This window comes from Drosophila ananassae, assembly GCF_017639315.1.
Source record: "Drosophila ananassae strain 14024-0371.13 chromosome 4 unlocalized genomic scaffold, ASM1763931v2 tig00000071, whole genome shotgun sequence".
NCBI classification, from domain to species: domain Eukaryota; kingdom Metazoa; phylum Arthropoda; class Insecta; order Diptera; family Drosophilidae; genus Drosophila; species Drosophila ananassae.
This window is the reverse complement of record NW_025319041.1, coordinates 2,511,399-2,528,469: the sequence shown is the minus strand read 5'-3', so window position 1 is coordinate 2,528,469 and position 17,071 is coordinate 2,511,399. Positions and strand designations below refer to the sequence as shown.

The window sequence follows — 17,071 nt, the reverse complement described above, 5'->3', positions numbered from 1 at the left end:
GGGCGGAGCCGAAGTTGATATACCCTTGCAGTTCAGTCGCAGTCCGCTAGGTGGCGCCACGCATCTTATATAATTAGATATATAGCGGATCGTATATAGTCGGCCGATCCTTATGAAATTTGACATATTGAATTATTTTGCACAAAGAGTAATCTGTACCAAGTCCCATCTTTCTAACTTAAAAAACACCAAAGTTATGCCAATTCCGATCGTTCTATGACAGCTATAGAATATAGTCGGCCGATCCTTATGAAATTTTGTACATAAGATATTTTGGTCAAATATAACATGTGTGGAAAGTCCCAACCCTCTAACTTAACACTCTAACCAATATTATAACATTTTCGATCAATCCGATCAGTTATATGGCAGCTATAGAATATAGTCGACCGATCCCGGCCGTTCCGTCTTATATACTACCTGCAAGGAAAAAAAGGATGTGTGCAAAGTTTCAACTCGATAGCTCCAAAACTGAGAGACTAGTTTGCGTAGAAACCGACAGACAGACAGACAGACAGACAGACAGACAGACGGACAGACGGACATGCTCATATCGACTCAGGAGGTGATCCTGATCAAGAATATATATACTTTATAGGGTCGGAGATGTCTCCTTCACTGCGTTGCACACTTTTGGCAAAAATTATAATACCCTCTGCAAGGGTATAATAAGAATAGCGCATCTGAGATGGCTATTCTTTACGAAAACTCCAGCACCCGCATGGTCAGCAGCTCAAAAGCTACAAAACGAGCTTTTGAGCTTTTTCTTAAATCAGAAAAAAACGAAAAGTCCGCTAGGTGGCCCTAGCTTGTAGCGTGCGCGTGAAGACACTATATATAGGCGAAGAACTACAAATTTTCTGTGTGCGTTCAATCTGAATGAGTGATATACCAAATAAATATTGTTTTCATTAGAGCGATTTTATTCAAACATTAGCCAAAAGTAGTTTGGTTTGGGAGAAATTTGCGGAAATGTAAAACATTTGATTCACTAAATTGAAGATAGTGGGGAAATTGGTGTTAGCAGACCAAATATTTTCGACGATTGGTACCTTAATCATCCCGATCCGACTTAACTTTAAAAGTTATTCAGGAAAAACGATTTTTAAAGAATTTCCCAAATGAAGATGTTTGAAAAATTTTTTTCTTCGAAAATAAACCGTCCGCGTTTGCCTTATTTTATTTCTTAAAAATTTGAGTATTTTTCTTATTAAAATTCGAACAACGTTTGTTCCACGATTTTTTAAATTACTTAAGGTTACCTTAAAAAATTAAAAATACCTTTAAACTTAAAAAACACGTAACTTTACAAACAATTCATCTACTCACTTTCTTTAAGATCTAATTTCTAAATCGTAAAAAAAAACACTAAAAAGAAATTAAAAAAATTGTTTTTTTCATAATTGGCTCTTACGATTCTCTTCATATTGCATGTTGGAGATAGCCCTTGAGATAACGCTTTTGATTTATATCTGGAAAAATTCGCTTACTCAAGATATAGTTCGATAAGTAGAGCTATCTATGGGGCTGGCATTCATGACATTATATAAACTTATTGGGTTGCGGATTTGCTTTTTGTAGTTTGCGAACAGAAAAAAAAAAACTAAATGCATTTAATTTGTTTTAGAAGTTTCTTGTTAAAAACCAAAAAAATTTACCTAGCGGCCAGTGCAAAACGCCACCCGCTGTTTGGGAATCCTCTTCCCCTCGGAAGAGGGTCTTTTTTTTTAGGCTACACGAGCGCTACGTGGCGACACGCATGGCTTAGCTTCTAACTGGTATACATATTAAACTTATATTTAATTAATATCAAATAAAAAACCTTTTGACCATATAAAATACCGGTGGCAAATATTTATGCAACGCCCAAAATAACTAATATCAATAGAAAAAGAGAGGAAAGCTAACTTCGGGCGGAACCGAAGTTGATATACCCTTGCAGTTAGGTAGCAGCTTATATTATTATATATATAACGGATCGTATATAGTTGATCCTTATGAAAGTTTCACCATCAAATCAGTTTTCTAAAAAAAATGTTGGAAACCCCCAAGCATCTTTACAATTAGCAAGGTTGTGCCATTTCCGATTAATCAGTTATATGGCAGCTATAGGATTTAGCCGATCCTTATGGAATTTGTCGGATCGAATAAGCTTGTCCCAAGTGAAGTCCATAGAAAGTCCCATCCTCCTAACTTAAACAACAACAAAGTTATGGCATATCCTATCAATTAGTTATATGACAGCTATAGGATGTAGTCGGCCGATCGTTATCAAAATTTGTCAGATCGGATAATATTTCTCAAAGTGGAATCCATAGAAAGTCCCATCCTTCCTACTTACAAAAAAACAAAGTTATGGCTTATCCGATCAATCATATAATAAACATGTAATATATCGAAAAAAAATAAACAAAATTAAAAAATTAAAAAAAAAGGTTTTTCCAGTTTTTCTAGTTAAACAAATTGTTGAATGTAACAATTATTTTGGGTGTGCGATATAAAATAATAAATATTAGAACAAGAAAGGAAAGCTAACTTCGGGCGGAGCCGAAGTTTATATACCCTTGCAGTTGAGTCGCAGTCCGCTAGGTGGCGCCACGCATCTTATATTATTAGATATATAGCGGATCGTATATAGTTGGCCGATCCTTATGAAACTTGGAAAATCGAATTATTTTGCCAAAAGAGGAATCGATTGAAACTCCCATCCTTCTAACTTGAAAAACAACGAAGTTATAGCATTTCCGATCAATCAGTTATATGACAGCTATAGGATATAGTTGGCCGATCCTTATGAAATTCGACAAATCAGATTGTTTTTCCCAAAATAGAATCTCTACCAAAGCCCATCTTTCTAACTTAAAAAACACCAAAGTTATGCCAATTTCGATCGTTCTATGACAGCTATAGGATATAGTCGGCCGATCCTTACGAAATTTTGTACATAAGATATTTTGGTCAAATATAACATGTGTAGAAACTTCCAACCCTCTAACTTAAAAAACACCAAAGTTATGGCATTTCCGATCAATCAGTTATATGGCAGCTATAGGATATAGTCAACCGATCCCGGCCGTTCCGACTTATATACTGCCTGCAAAGGAAAGAAGGGTGTGTGCAAAGTTTCAACTCGATAGCTTTAAAACTGAGAGACTAGTTTGCGTAGAAACAGACAGACGGACAGACGGACAGACGGACAGACGGACATGCTCATATCGACTCAGGAGGTGATCCTGATCAAGAATATATATACTTTATAGGGTCGGAGATGTCTCCTTCACTGCGTTGCACACTTTTGACCAAAATTATAATACCCTCTGCAAGGGTATAAAAATATTGGCAGAGTTGCTTTGCCAAGTTTTTTTTGTTCCTTCAAATAATGGATTAAGATTTGGCCCAAAAACGGTGGAGGCTGTAATTTAAGTAAAGCAGTGTTTTATTTATATGCATTATATGTTCAGTGTGGGCATATGCATAGAAAGCTTTCTACTCGTAAAATTGTGCATTTGCGAGTCTTCTCATTAAGATATGACACACTGAAACACAAAGCATAATTACATCTAAATTTGCCATCAACTAACAAAATTCGAGGTTAGCCGATTGGAGAGCGTCGTGGTTCCTAACACGGAGGGCCTGGGTTCGAGTCCTAGTTGAGTCCAATGTCAATGTTTTAATTTTTAAGACCTTTTTTATTTGGCTTTTATTTTTAAATAAATAAACTAAAATCTGAAAAGATTTACTCCATATTTTTTTATGGTATTGACCAAATATATGCAGACTCTAAAAAGCAAAGTTGCCAATCAAATATGTACACACACATGTATAAGTAAATGCAAGCTTTACAGGAGGCTGCACAAAATTGGTAGCTGCATTTACTGGACTATATCTTGAGTTCACGAATTTTGCCAGATATGAGCGATATATCAAAAGTTGAGGCATCTCAAACGCTATCTCCACGTGCAATATATTAAGGATTAAATGAGCAATTTTGAAAAATAATTTATTTTCAGTGTATTTTTTGCGTACTATATAGACGTTTGGTCTCAAAGAAAATGAAATAGATATTTAAAACGATATTTATATATAGATATTTAAATGAAATATATATTTAAAATAGATATTGAAAAACCCTTTCAACGGTGTAAATCTCTTTTTAATATCTTTCTTAATTATAAAGTTATGAATTTTTTAATTAACAAAGTTTTTTTAATTTTTTGACGTAAGCTTAAGGTATTTCAAAAAGTTGTAGAACAATAGTTGATCATATGATAGTAACAAACATCTCCAATTTTTTCAGGATTGCCAAGAAAAAAATAGTGCAAACAGACAACCCGACAAACCGACGCACACTGGCTTCATTTTGAAGAAGAAAAAATCGAATTTCTTGAATAACTTCTGAAAGAAATGTCGGACGGGTCGGTTGAGGTACCAATCTTGAGGGTCCAAAAAAAAACAAGACAGGAAAGCTAACTTCGGGCGGAGTTGATATACCCTTGCAGTTGAGTCGCAGTCCGCTAGGTGGCGCCACGCATCTTATATTATTAGATATATAGCGGACCGCATATAGTCGGCCGATCCTTATGAAATTTGGCAAATCAGATTGTTTTGTCCAAAATAGAATCTATACCAAGTCCCAACACCAAAGTTATGACATTTCCGGTTCAATCATTTATATGGCAGCTATAGGATATAGTCGACCGATCCCGGCCGTTCCGACTTATGTACTACCTGCAAGAAAAAGAAGGATGTGTGCAAAGTTTTAACTCGATAACTTTAAAACTGAGAGACTAGTTTGCGACCGAGAGACAGACGGACAGACGGGCATGCTTATATCGACTCAGGAGGTGATCCTGATCAAGAATATATATACTTTATAGGGTGGGAGATGTCTCCTTCTATGTGTCTCCTATAATACCCTCTGCAAGGGTATAGTGAACCTATTGCATAAATTATACGCGTATTGTATTGTCAATGTATTTTTATGTTTTTGTTGTTATTTATAAATAATTATATTATTATTATATATAAACAAAATCACGTATCTCGTATAAACGAGAAACTCGTGTTTATTGGAAATATGAATATCGAATGGAAAGTTCAAAATGTATAATTTCTGAAGACACTGAGCTAAATTTTTTTTAGCTTAGAGGCCGTTTTAGTTGCGCAGGCGCTGACTTTAGGGGTGGAGTAGTGGAGCGTACGGTTTGGTATCTGCTTTTCACAACCCCCAGCAATAAGGTGGTGTTTTACGGCTGTTCGTTTTACTTCCATTCCAATTTTTTAGGTTTGATTCCGTTCAGTTGGAATTAGGTGTAATTCGCGTACGGCTGAAACTAAATATATTGCGGTGGACAAATAAAGAAGGTTTCGGAAAAATTACCCATATGGTTGTGCATGTGTGAATAAGTATACACGCATGTACATGCGTAGAAAATTTCTCAAGTAAATTTTTAATAGAAATTTTTAAAGGAAAAGAGACTTTGTCCTGTCGAAACTGCCAAGGTTCTGTCGTCAAGTTATCATTTAGAAAATTTCTATTTTGTTGTCTATTTAGATAAGATATATTTTCCTCAAATTGTGTAGCATATTGCTTTTAAAAAGATGTAAGATAACAAGCGATCAGAACAACAGTGAATAGTTAAAAAATGCCTTAAAACGGCATACCTGAAAAAAGGATGCCCTTTAAACGGAAATTCGATATATGTATTTTCAAAGTGCTAGCAAACCTGACACCATGTTTTTGGTTTTTATATGTGAGTATTAACATGCTTGTATATGGTATATTCGTGTATCTGTGCTTATGCATATTGTCTTGACAAGAAAATCAACCCTTAAAGTCGGCGTCGATGGCAACGATATGCATTGCACCGAAGAAACGAAAATAATGTAATTTATTAAAAAATATATCTAAAATAAAGTGCCAAAACCAATATATTTAATGTAGATATTGTAAACGAAAAAACACATATGTGTGTGAATAAGAATATAATAATATTATGATTACACATAAAATGTATACATACGTATGTATATATATATATATATATATACATTCCTATATGTATAGTTATGTAACAAGTAAAATGTTCTCAAAAGAAGGAAAGCTAAATATGAAAGCGCTCTTGCAGTTGAATATCGGTTTGTTTGCTATGGTGTATGCAAATATTGGTTACTGATGTGTAAATATCTGGATTTAACTTTTTCTTCCTTCCCAAAGTTTCAAGCTAAGATTAATTCCCAATATCACGAAAGTAATGATATTTCCGAATGTAAAGCTTTGGCATAATTGGCCTATCGTTATAAAAATTTCTATCGGTAAAAAAATGAACTTTCAAATAAATCCGAACAGTATATCATTAACAAGAAAGGAAAGCTAACTTCAGTCGGAGCCGAAGTTGATATACCCTTGCAGTTAGGTAGCAGCTTATATTATTAAATATATGTATATCAGATCGGATATGGTGCGCCGATCCTTATAAGAATTTCACCATTGAATCAATTTTCTAATAAAAATGTGGGAAAAAACGAAAAAATTTTGTAGATAAGATTAGTCCAAATAATCCATTTGGCAAAGTCCCAACCCTCACCCATGTGGAAAGTCCCAACCAAAGTTCCAAACAATCAGTTAAATGGCATCTTTAGGATATAGTCAGTTCCGACTGATATACTGTAAAACAAAAGAAGAATGCACAAAGAACAAAAAAGAATGCAATTGTCAGTATCCCTAAAAGTGCTGCACTAAATTTCCGTATAAATTGATAGACAAACATGCAGACTAACATGTTTATACGGAAATGGATCTTTAAAAAAAGTTTGCATCAAAAGATGTAAAAATTTTAAAATAGAATTTTATATTTTAAAATGTAAAATTTAATAAAAGTTTTCCCTTTCAGAAACTCTTTGATGCACAATAAAGTTGTCCTTCATATTTGTAAGGAATGGACTCTCTAAATGAAATAATAAACCGCCAAATATATGACGAGCGAATGATTAACAATGCCAATGAGTATATCACAGTTGGAAATAATTCAGAATCGCAATCTCAGTGTCAGTCTAAACTGCTTATACATCCTGAAGAAAATTCCAACTTTAAAGACTCACATGCCATGTCCACGCAAAATTTTATTGCAACGAATATTTCAAGTGGCAATAGAAAATGTGGCTCAGAGTGCGCCTCTAGGCGGGATTCTGTTGATATGGTCATTGTCGATTTGGGCCAACAAAATGAACAGGCAGCTTATCAGACTGATTCGCGATACAATTCAGAACGGTTGGTATTGCCTTTGGGATTACTACCAGGAGGTCATGAGCAGGAGTGCAATGCTCCCATAGTTAGCAGCCCAATAGATTTTGCCGCATCAGATATAAGCTTAGATTCGCTGACTGTGGAAACTATATCACACGCTGTACTTCCTCAAATGAAGCAGGAGTCCAAGCCTGATATAGTTAACTCCAGAAGGCATGAACGGGCAAATAGGTTCAATCGAATTGAAGTAGATTCACCTAGCGGTCATATGAGACTTGGGGTTGAAGTTAATGAAATGGAGGACTTATCTTCTGACGAAGGAGGAAGCGATGACGAAGAGGTTACCCTTAATCAACACCACCAACAACTTCTAGAACAACACCCACATGGTCCGCAAAGACTCCACTCGCAGCATCAACCTCATATCGAAACACACCATGGGCAGCTACACAGATCAACTGAGCTGGATTTGGCGCTAAATGGCGACCACGACGAGACTCTATCAGTTATAGTTCAGACACAAGAAAGTGAAAAAGATTTACATGAAGAAAGCCATAGAGAAGTTGTTGACGACGCGGATGCGGATGAGGAAGATGAAGATGATGATGATCGAGATGCGGGGGAACGTGCACACTTACTCAGCCCTGTCTTAGACCATAGCTCGTATCAAACACTTACCTCGGTCAATGATCGTTTATCTCCACCTGAGTTTAGTCCAACTTCATATGCCACGTTAACTCCAATCCAACCCCTACCTCCTATATCAACAATGTCTGAAAAATTCGCATATTCTGGTCATATTTCTGGAAGAGAAGAAGACGGCAATAATAGGAGAGGTGGAGGAGTACCTAATGGTACGGAAAGTAGCCATTTATCTGGTGATAATGCATGCGTTAGTGGCAATGGTAATACCTCTAGGTGTGCCAATAATGACTGCAGTTCTGTCCCTGTTCTTTCCATTCCTTTAGGCAATAATCAACTTGGTCTGAGTGTATTAAATCAAGCTCAATCGTCATTTTCTTCTTATGAAAAGTTATCCTCTATGGTTTCTCCATCGCACCATACTTATGCCACTTCACCTTCGAGTGGCCTCCCTGAGATGGTTGTTTCCTGTGACTTGCAGGCTCACAATGCCTCGGGACTTCCACTAAATGTTAATGGCCAAAAGAAGAATTCAACGCAACATTTGCAGGGACACTGCCATGAACATGAGCAGGTTCTTGGGCATGGTCATGTAAATAGGCATAAACTAAATCACGAACAATGCCATGGACTTCAATTACTGCCAGTAACATTACCAAAACCAGTCGTTTGCCTGTCACCAACTAGAGTTATTGGCGAAAATGTTTTAGTAAGTCATTATGAAACGCCTTTCAGCGGAAACCACCATGACCACGAGCTTGTGTTGGGAACGACCTCCTCCACTAGCTCTACAGTTGGATTACAACATAGCCCTACACTGAGTCCGCACTCTCTCTCAGGTGGCTCCGTATTGTCGATGCCATTGCATTCACCTACATCGGCTGTGAATCTTCCCCACATTAATAATTCTATGTCAAGTTTATCGGTAGTTGTATCCTTAACACCAACTCCACCACCTCCTGTAGAAATACAAAAAATCAGCCGTCGATCATCGTCTTCTCAGAAGCCACAATACTTTTTATCAAAGGGTCAAGAAGTCAATGCATCAGCAGATCAGTCTAGTCCACATGGCATTACATCTTCAAACTTGAGTAGTGCCACCCATCAACCCAATTCAACTCGCTTACATGAATTTCAAGGAGCTCAACCACAAATAAAAGCGAATGCCTCTAGTTCTCCCAAGCATGTATCTACAGCTTGCGGAGGGTCTAGCCGATCTGCCGTTTCCAGTGACGTGGAAGAGATCAATACGAAAGAACTGGCACAGCGTATTTCTGCTGAGCTTAAGAGATATAGTATACCACAAGCTATTTTTGCGCAACGTGTGTTATGTCGCTCACAAGGTACCCTCTCAGATCTACTTCGTAATCCAAAGCCATGGTCTAAGCTAAAATCTGGCCGAGAAACATTCCGAAGAATGTACAAATGGCTACAGGAACCGGAATTTCAGCGCATGTCTGCTCTTCGAATGGCTGCCGCTCAAATTCCTCAAAGAGCGCAGTTGGTAGCTGGAACGTCTTTAGGTTGTATCTCTGGATCATCAGCAGTATCCCCTGGCTCCACAGCTACTATGGCCGTTATGGATTCCAATATTGCCTCTACAATTTCTCCAAACGGTAAATGTATTTTTAAAGCTATTTAAAAATTAAAACAGAAATATAAAACTGAATTTTTTAAAAATGTTTCAGATCTTCTAGATGGAACTTCTGCATCAAGTGCCCCCGGCTGTAATGTCCCCATCAGCAGCGTGAATTGTCGGCGAAAGGAAGAGCCGCAAATCGAGCAAATAACACAGCCAAAAAAGCCACGCTTAGTCTTTACAGATCTGCAGCGACGAACTTTACAAGCCATTTTTAAAGTAAGTTGCAGCTTTGCACTATTAATAGATCAATATTAAAATAATATTATTTTAAGGAGACGAAAAGACCGTCGAAAGAAATGCAAGTCACTATAGCTCGGCAACTAGGATTAGAGCCAACTACCGTGGGCAATTTTTTTATGAATGCTCGTAGAAGATCAATGGATAAATGGCGTGATGATGATATAAAAAATCAAACTCATTTAATTCAAAACCATCAACCAGAAAGGGATGGGCAGGATGAAGACAGAATTCACAGCCTTAGTCAAACACAATGCTTGACCTCTAGCAATAATCACTCCATAAGCAATAGCTTAACTCGTGATAGCTATACACATCTTCACCCAACAGCATTGTCGCCACTTGAAACCTTTAATGAGGAGGCTGACATGGAGCTGGAATTGGAAAGCCACGATTTTGATTTAGAAGAGAACCATGGGGACAGCACTGACCATCGAAGTGAAATGTTGTGACAGCATAAATCCGGTACACGTCTATTAACCATTAAAAGAGAAAATTTACAACCATCGATTGACCGAAGCTATATCCGCGCTAATAGTATCATATGTACACAATCAAGTACGCACACTAAACTCATTAGGAACTTAATAAGGGTGAAACGAAGAGCAACGGAATCAGACAACCAGCTAATTGTAAAGATGCCAGTTATTGATAAAGCTTTAAAGAAAGATGACAAATTTACAGCTTTCTTGACTGGAAACGGCCAATATTCTAATGACAATATTCTATGGCCAGTCAACTATCGCCATGACGTTAATGAAGAAGACACCCATATCTGTTTTAATGAGATGATGAAACCTATTTATATAGACGAATTAAAGGTAATCATCATAAAGAGTTTACAATTTGACAAGCACCAAACATTTTTGTATACCCGGTACTCATAGAGTTACAGAAGCAACGGGGTATATGTCTCGTAAAAAATTCTGATAACACAGGCCAACAGCTAAAAATCTCCATGCATAATTTCAACTGCTCGATAACCTTTAAGCTCCCCTGAACCAAAGTCCAGAACAAGCATAGGTTCTATCACCCACAGTTTCCGCGGTACACCTAAGAGAAGAATTTGATCAAATTTCACCATATATTGAATTATGTAGGCCGTGTAATGGCTATGACCATCATTGTTTTTAGTAAATATCATTTTTAAAATGTATTTGTACCAACTAAAAATAAAAAATGTTATATAGCAGTTACCATATCTTTGGAATACTCATTCAAAGTGGAAATCTCAGATTTTCTAAATTAATTTTTGGTTTTCTATGATTTTTCTCCAAAAATTTTTATTTTCTTATTGAAATCAGTAGATCATACCATGTTTTAATTTTGGATTTAAGGGAAAGCTCTAAATAATTTTATTGAATTTATTAATTTTTAATCTCATATTTTCAAAAAGTCATGGCTATCTACAATTTCTTTAAAGCTTTACTAAATAAGCTGAACCTGTAATAGATACGTTTTGAACATAGAACAGTTTTAGATAGCCATGACTTTTTGAAAATATGAGATTAAAAACTCCAATTTAATTGACGAAAATATTGTTGAACCATCTATATTAAATTCAATAAAATTATGTCGAGTTTTCCCTTAAATCCAAAATTAAAACATGGTATGATCTACTGATTTCAATAAGAAAATAAAAATCTGTTATAGAAAAATGTTTGGAGAAAAATCATAGAAAACCAAAAATTAATTTAGAAAATCTGAGATTTCAACTTTGGATGAGTATTCCAAAGATATGGTAACTGCTATATAAAATTTTTTATTTTTAGTTGGAACACATACGTTTTAAAAATGATATGTACTAGAAACAATGATGGTCATCGCCACTACACGGCTACAAAATTAAATATATGGTGAAATTTGATCAATTTCTTCTCTTAGGTGCACCGCGGAAACTGTGGGTGATAGAAACTATGTTTTTTCTGGACTTTGGTTAAGGGGAGCCGAAAGGTTATGGAGCAGGTAAAATTATGTGTGGAGGAAAAAAAAAGTTGGAAATTGTCGGCCTGTGTAATATGTCTAAGGCTGTTTCTCCTTAGTATGGCGTTGATAGATTTCATTCCAAGTTTCCGATGAATGTCGTCATTTTTTATATTTCGTGTACCAGTCTGCATTTGTAGTATTCCTTAAAATCCTTCGTCCGCTTTACTTGCAGTTCCCCACATTTCTATTTCATCGTCCATATTGGTCTTATTATTGTTTTGTATATATTATTTTATTGTGCAGGCAGTTTTATTGGTTTCATTTTTCATTTCGTTTTTGTGTTGAATAAACAGTGAAGAGAGCAAAATTGAGTTCATGTTCAAAAATTTTGATGCTTATTGGTTCAGAAAACATAATCTAAAAAGCAATTTAAACTAATTCTAATTAATTTTAACTCTAAAGTAAAGAAACAGAAAACATTAAAAAAAATAAAAAGTTAATTTTTTAAATTTAGTTTATTGCAAAATTTGCAATTTTTTTTTAATATAATATAAACAATTTAGTTAATATAAATTAAAATAGAAAGGAAAGCTAACTTCGGGTGGAGCAGTAGTTTATGAACTCTTACTACGATTCAGCTTTTATCAGATACATATAGGTATATAATTCCTTTTAGGAATTTGACTATTAAATCAATTTTATTAAATCAAGGTAAACTAAATTCGGGTGGAGTCCTTGCAGTTAGGTAGCAGCTTATATTAATATATATACATCGGATCGTATTGGATCAAATCAATTTTCTAATAAAAATAATGAAACAGCCCCAAAAATCTTTAAAAGTACCAAGATTATGTCATTTGCGATCAATCAGTTATTTGGCAGCTATAGAATATAGTCGACCGATCCCGGCCGTTGCGACTGACCAACTGGATTATGTGTGCAACGTTTCAAACTGAGAGAATAGCTTGCTTAGAAACAGACAGAAAGACGGACATGCTTATATCGACTCAGGAGGTGATCCTGATCAAGAATATATATACTCTTTAGGGTCGGAGATGTCTCCTTTACTGAGTTGCACACGTTTCACCAAATTTTAATACCCTCTGCAAGGGTATAAGAATTGTAGAACAAATGTTGCTCAAATTTTAGTAAGAAACATACACAATTTTTTTTTTAAATTTTTAAAGAAAGTTATTTCTCTGTGAAAAAACTTGAAAACTTGTTTCATTTTGGGAAATTCTTTAAAAATAGTTTTTCTTGAATGTTTGGGAGCAAAATGTGTATAAAAAAAAAATTTTCTGGTGACATCAAGGTCCCCAATACCTACAATTTGGTGATTTTAGAAGGTCTTTCGTATTTTTACCAAAGCTAAGTGATGTGCCGGGATAATGGTTTTGACTCTGATATTTATGTTGATTTTTTACACTCTGGCTCTAGATCGATCTTAAAGAGTGGTTGCTATTTTTTGTCCTTGTAAAAAATTTTGAAGATATTTATTATATTGAAGATCTTTTGTACATGAAAATTTCTTCGTGTTAGGGCCTGTGATATTTCACCGAGCGTAAAAATAGTTCCAATTCCACTTGCAACCCTTTGCTGCTTTTGAGCGTGGTATGTGTAATACTTCTTGATTAGTCCATCTAGGTTTTATGAGAAAATTCTGAAGTGCATATCCCATTTTGTTTGGAATTTTTACCGGTAATCGTTGTAAGCGGAACAACGTAATAGTTATCTTTATAAAGTAACTCTGCACTTTTATTAACAAGTACATTAAAAATTTCTATTTTATAAATTGGTTTGGGCTTTGGTTTATGTTGGGCTTCGCATTCGTTTTTTTTTTTGCAAGCTAGCAGTCTTATTTGTTGCACTATTACTTGCTGTGGCAATGACAGAACCGATTGATGTCTATTTTTCAGGGATTCAGCAGGAGGGCTGGAAAAGAGGGCTTTCTCAAAGTCAGAAGTTTGTTGGTTGGAGTGTGCGGGAGGTTCGGGATCGTTTTCCATCTTTTTCACCTGCATTGCATTTTAGAAAAAGCGTGAGGAAACGCAATTATTTTTGTAAAATAATCATTATCAGTGCGCCACTGAGAGAGACACTAGTACACTAAGAGAGAGTTACACTATTACTTTTTATAAATACCAAGATCGACCATACTTTATGGATGTGATTGATAGTTGAGTGGCAACCAAAGTAGTAGCCAAATAACATGATTTTTCAAATGTCGTTAGGATCGGCGGACCATAAGCTATAGCTGACATATAACTGAACGATCGAAAATGACACAACCCTGGTATTGCATTGAAGAATGAATGAATGCATGGGTCTTTTTCAAACTTTTTTTTTAATTGATGTAAACGCGACATTCTCAAATATGTCTAATATCTATACTGCTACTTAACTGGAAACGTAAATTAACTTTAAAGTTTGGATGTAAAAGATCATATAGCCGGGAAACTCGACTTAGTCCCCAATCATCCTTTATAGTTGTTGTTGTTGTTAGTGCACAAGGCGACCGGGGTTTAAAAACGACTTCAGTCTAAAAGGCGTATTTGTTTATTTTTTCTCTGTTGTTGTTTTAATTCAAGAGCAAATAGAGTGTTTTGAATTTTTTGTATCGTTTTTTGTTTGTAACCAAGTTCTGTTAGTTCCTTTAAGATTTCGATTTCGCTTTTACTTAAAATATTTCTTAAAATAAAAAATAACTTTTATACGGAAAAGGGAACCCGGGAAAATAAATAAATTATATTTTGTATATTGTGTACAATACTACTAAATAAATACTACTGAATGAAAACTTTACCCTTTTCGGTGGGGGGCAAAGAACTCACCTCAGACCCCAATTATTCTTTGAATTTGTAGATAACGATTTTGATCATCGCTTATAACAAAAAAAATTAACCCGCCCTAATATATAATATACATCCCTCATAGGGTCGGAGATTTTTACTTCATTGCACTGGATAAGAAATTGGAAATAATAAATTATCAGTATCGGGTATCATAAAGTTAACAAACTTTCTCTGTTTTCTTTATTATTCTTTAACTTAATAAATATTGCTACAATTTGTTCACAAATATATATAATCATTTAACTGTCGTTTCAGGTTAAGATCTAGAGTTAAAAACATTTTTTTATTAAATTAATCATTGAGATTGGATTGATATACCATTCGTGTTGTATGTATGTAGATAAATTCGGTAACAAAGCTTATGAATGAAGAAGCTAATGTAAATGGATTTAGAAAATGTATAAAAAATCTAGTCAAATTTATTATCATAAATAATCACATTTTCAAGAAAAGCGGAAGCAAATATCTGAAGCTTAAATGTTTAAGCTTTAAACAAGCTAAAATATTCATAGTTAAAAATAATAATACTAAAAAAATGTATGTAAAATAAAATGAATTAAATATTCAATTCAGCTAATTTATTATCACCAAAGATTATATATATATATTTAAATACTCAATTGGTTTATATATTCTATGCTTTTATGCTATTTATGAAAAATACGTCTGTAAATGTAAGCTAGTCAATTTAAAATAAATTAAATTTTTCAACATAAGTAAAATATAGGGAAAGATGGCCAAATATTAAAAACATTCTTTCCGCAAGTGTGTAAACAAAAATGGCAATATTAAATTAAAGGAAAAGGTAACTATGTATGTAAGTAGCAATGTATCTATCGATCGCCTTATATGTACTTAAAAACTCAATAAAATTTAGTATGTATTGAAATTGTGTTTTTAATTTTGTTCTCATTACATCTATATAGGTAATACAGAAATGGTTTCCGATCCTAAATTTTTAAATTTCATAGCTTTGACAAAGCCAACAAATGTTTAGCTAAATGATTCCACTCCCAAGTGACTGTATACTTGGTATTCCGATGTCGTACGTGCTGCCACCTATTCCATTCAGATTTTTGAAGCCGAGTGAGCGTTGCCTAATTTTTATACCTTTTCAGAGGGTATTATAGAGGAAGAGGAGGGCTCCCCTCCTGCTATTCCATGTTTGGAGCGGAGGCTATGGCTATTATTCGGTTATTAAACGGTTATTATTATTCTGCCGTTTTGCCTGGTACTCTATTACCATTACTAAATAATTTTCTTCTGCTTAACTAGCTATACGAGCATATGAAGAGGGTGATCTGCCCAAAACATGGGCCTATCTCCAACCTTCATCTTTACTGCTATTAAATCAAAGACATTCGAAATCACAGAAGTTGAAAACTATCATGCATTAGTAGGTTTAATATAGGTTTAATTCTACATGCACGAAAATAACACTTCTAAGTGGCATCAGAAGATACCAGTGCACTGTGCAGTGCAGGCGCCAATAAACAAGGAATTTCAACACAGTTACAAATACAGAGTTAGACGGTTTGATGTTCACTATCTTCTCGTGGTAGAATCACTAACCATACAACATATAGACTTCTCATTTCATACAACGAAAATGGACGCAAAAATTTCTTGCGACAGGCCCCCGGAGGCCCCAGAGAGAATCTTACTCTCATTCTTACGCTCATTTTTACGCTCATAATCTCATTTAACTTTTTTGGTTGATAAGTCGCAGAGAGGCGCATCATCATCTTTACGCATCAGCATGCCTGAAAAGTTACAAAAATCAAAAATTTTTGCTGGCTTCAAAACGAAGTCGAACGCACACACATGAAAACGTGTGTGTGAATGTGTGAGCACGCATACATATAAAGATCGGTTTAACCGCGGAAGAACCTTCTTGATGATGCGCCTCTCTGCGACTTATCAACCAAAAAAGTTAAATGAGATTATGAGCGTAAAAATGAGCGTAAGAATGAGAGTAAGATTCTCTCTGGGGCCTCCGGGGGCCTGTCGCAAGAAATTTTTGCGTCCATTTTCGTTGTATGAAATGAGAAGTCTATATGTTGTATGGTTAGTGGTAGAATGTTGCTCCCGTCAGAAGGACCGCCAGTAGGACCCATTCTATACGTAATCGCCACAGAGTGTTGCACCCGTCAGAAGGACCACCAGAGGTTAATTTAACCGAAACACAATCTACATATACCCGAGGCCAGCCATCCGTAGCAAGACCTTAACTCTTATCTCGCACGTTTAAATTTAGGATGACATTAGTGAGGATTTCAAAAGGTTTTGACTATGACTCCGGGATCTACCGTTACTCCCGCGAGTCCAAGTGGCCGCATAACGCTCTACGGACAAGCAAAAATTTTTAGTTCTTAAAAGTTAAATTAAGGTATTTTAAAAATTATAGAATAAAAGTTGCTCATATTTTACATATTTAATTTTTTTCAGAATTGAAAATTCAAACCACAAATGTTTAGATAAAAATTATTAAATTAAAACAAAACCTTTCATTATTTATATCATTCA

At 35.1% G+C, this 17,071-nt stretch overlaps 1 protein-coding gene across 4 annotated transcripts; it reads left to right on the top strand.

Annotated features, from left to right (window-relative positions):
• Nucleotides 1–5,201: 5,201 nt before the first annotated feature.
• Nucleotides 5,202–15,428, top strand: LOC6503317 (homeobox protein onecut). Of its 4 annotated transcripts, none has more exons than XR_004310358.2 (6): nucleotides 5,202–5,364; nucleotides 5,555–5,753; nucleotides 6,894–9,504; nucleotides 9,577–9,746; nucleotides 9,803–10,588; nucleotides 14,801–15,428. XR_004310358.2 is itself a non-coding variant. In XM_044717804.1 (4 exons), exons 2-4 carry the CDS (start codon nucleotides 6,939–6,941, stop codon nucleotides 10,217–10,219), a joined length of 3,153 nt encoding a protein of 1,050 aa, XP_044573739.1. In that variant the 5' UTR covers nucleotides 5,202–5,753; nucleotides 6,894–6,938; the 3' UTR covers nucleotides 10,220–10,816. The 4 variants fall into 4 exon arrangements, 1 of the variants encoding a protein (XP_044573739.1); XR_004310357.2 differs by having other exon boundaries at nucleotides 5,202–5,442; XR_006507904.1 differs by having other exon boundaries at nucleotides 5,202–5,753; nucleotides 14,628–15,428.
• Nucleotides 15,429–17,071: the final 1,643 nt, after the last annotated feature.